The sequence below is a fragment of the Aplysia californica genome, unplaced genomic scaffold, assembly GCF_000002075.1.
Source record: "Aplysia californica isolate F4 #8 unplaced genomic scaffold, AplCal3.0 scaffold01017, whole genome shotgun sequence".
NCBI lineage: Eukaryota > Metazoa > Mollusca > Gastropoda > Aplysiida > Aplysiidae > Aplysia > Aplysia californica.
The window spans coordinates 151321-154134 of NW_004798287.1; the positions used below are offsets into that span (position 1 = coordinate 151321).

General features: G+C 44.1%; 1 protein-coding gene across 1 annotated transcript in view; it reads right to left on the reverse strand.

Moving 5' to 3' along the window:
* The window catches only part of LOC101849330 (uncharacterized protein PB18E9.04c), a gene marked incomplete in the record, with an annotated part of 14703 nt that overhangs the window by 4643 nt on the left and 7246 nt on the right, over nt 1-2814 (reverse strand). Inside the window, 1 exon segment of the mRNA XM_005111158.3 lies at nt 1835-2060. Coding sequence (XP_005111215.2) covers nt 1835-2060 — 226 coding nt within the window.

Sequence of the window (2814 nt, forward strand, 5' to 3'; positions counted from 1 at the left end):
GGGGCTGCAGTCGTGGCAGTGGTGGGAGCTGTAGTTTCACACAGGGTCGATGCAGACCAAATTGATTTTTCCGGTTTTAAGATGGCGCTCACGAGGAAGCACAAGCTATTTCTGCTTTGGTGGTACAAAAGAAAAGGCCTAGCATCCAAACGGCATCCCTAGATTCACCCAATTTGTGAGGGAGCTTTGGGAGAATTCAAATTGTTGCCCCAAACATTAGCTGATGTAGAGAAATGTGTGGAATATTTTCGAATGACGCCAACAACATTTTATGGATGACATCTCTGTTCGTGTAACTTTGGTTTTTTTAAAAATCTTAATTAAAAAAGCACTGTTCCTGACCGCGCGAGTTCGATAAGCTGTGTATCGGCATCGTCCATTTTGCACACCGTGCGAAGTGTGTAGCGGAGTGTGTATGCCGGCGTGTTAAGTGATGACAACTCCCCTATTCTGTGTGCACCATAGAGTCATCTCCTTTTAAACCTATAGCAGAGAGTATTTGTGTCTCTGCTATAGTGTACATCTATAGTCCGCACAGAACAGAAAATGTATGCCATGCTTGACGCAATCCAGATTGTGCGGTGGACGGAAAAAATCTGGACGCAGATGTCTGGCTGCTGTGTGCATGTCAAGTTGTAAAATATAATGGTGAACGCAAACGCACTTTTTCTATATGGTCTGTATGGAGCCTGTGCGTTTGAGCTGTAAGCCGGAGTTCCCGCCTGGACTTTTCTGTTGTGGTGTCGGAGCGGTTAGTGCGCTCGTCTCCGAAGCGGAAAGTCCGGGTTCGAGCCTCGGTTCAAACCCGGATTTTTTTTTCCGCCCCTCCTACCCACCCAGCAGTAATGGGTACCTGACTTCGAGTTGAGGAAGTAAAGGCGGCGTAGAAAGGAACTGGCCACCCTACTACAGTATTCCGAAGGCCCAGGAAGTTGTCTCACTAACAAGGCAATCCCCAATGTCCGGATCGGATGCGGGAACAACTTTTTAACCATGCTATACCTGCTGATGCGGGAACAACTTTACTTACTTTTACCACAAGTTGCCAGAAGGTTGGTTTCTCTTAATAATGAGAGAGTGAGAATAAAGTCTCGAACAATGTTTGCTGTCATGCGTACACGATGCCGTATTTATTCGTGAAGTTAGTAGCGGAAAAGTAGGAGATAAACTACTGTCAATGTCGTGGTAATCATTGTTATGTTACAGCACCCCCCCCCCCCCCAAGGCAGTGCTACTGACTGAAGTGTCTTTAAGCCCTGCCCAAAGGGGGGATGATCTTAGGCACAGTAAAATTGTAAATGGTCTGATTTATCCATGTCATGCTCATACTGTGCCGGAACAACATAGGGGAACTGCTGCTCCCCCCTCCTCATCCTTACAATCGTCATTTTACCTCTACTTCTTTTGTATGTTTACCACTCTCCAGTGAACTGCTATTTCTGTTGGCAGCGAAGCAGACTTTGTGCTGTTGAGGCTAGAGAAGTGAAGAGAGTAAGCCTGAATCCCCGTTTAGACTTCTCTGTTGACATCCACCCCTTGGCGCTCATACGACCTTATGCAGTTGCGAGCGCCGTGAAACCTTACTAAATCTAAAAACTAGCATCGTTTACTCATGGCAGCAAACATTGCTCTATCCTTTATTCTCCCTCACTCATGTTTAAGAGAAACCAACTTTTCAGAAGCTTGTAGTATAACTAACGTTCTGATTTACATTAAGACAAACAAACTTACATACAGACACACACTTACATAGAGACAAACACACTTACATAGAGACAAACACACTAACATACAGACAAAAATACCTAATATTCACACAAACAAACAAACTCACATGATGGGCGCAGCTGTGTCGTTAAGAATGAGGGCAATGGCGTCCGTGCATCCCTTGGAGGTGAGGAAAGCGTTCTGCGTGACGCCATTGACGGTGGTGAGTGCGAATACAGCGCTGCACGAGTCCACGCCGGTTGTAGGGATGTTGATGCGGGCCACGCCAGCATACGTGCACTGGTTCAGGACCGGTTGGCCGTTCAGGACTCGGAGAGAGGGGGAGGGGCAGACTGGGGATTGATTGATTGATTAAGTAGGTGTTTTACGGCACTATCGACTCTATTATGGTCAGCAGACTGGACAAGGGAGGGGAGGAGTTGGCAGTGATAAACAAATTGTGTCACAACTCGGTGGAATAAGGGGCTCGTCAATTTTTGGGCATGTAGAGTTATTGGTATCAGCCGAAAGCTTATTTATTTGCTTTGCTTTCGATGAAAAAAATATTCATCTAAGTTGAATAGAAGTCAAGATACTTGCGATTGAAGAGGGTGAGGTTGCTTGATTTCAATGGTGAAATTTGCAAGAAAATAGCCGCCAAAGTTTGATAATTCCTGTAGCGAAAGAGTCTTTAAAAACTGAAAAATGCCATTATGTGTGCCTTTGATAAACGCTTTTCAGTACAACTCACACGGAAAAGTGTTCTTTATATTATGGACATAAAAGGCCGTGAGTAAAAAAACCCCAAAAAATCGAAAAATAAAATGCCAAATTGGTAGAAAAATGCTTGTTTCTCCAGTTTTGGTATTTTGACGAGCGCCCGATTTCGCCACGATGCCTCACAATTTGAAGGGTTGCTGTTTTGAAGAAAGTTCACCGTGAGACGCGCAAAAAAATGGTGATATCCTTAAGTAAACCATCTTAACCTATAACAAATCAAATTAATGCCATTGTTGGAAATTTGGTAACGACAATAACATCTTAATCGACGAATGAATAATCATTTTTTAGTGTGTTTTGTTTTAATGAAGATGATCTTATGCCCAC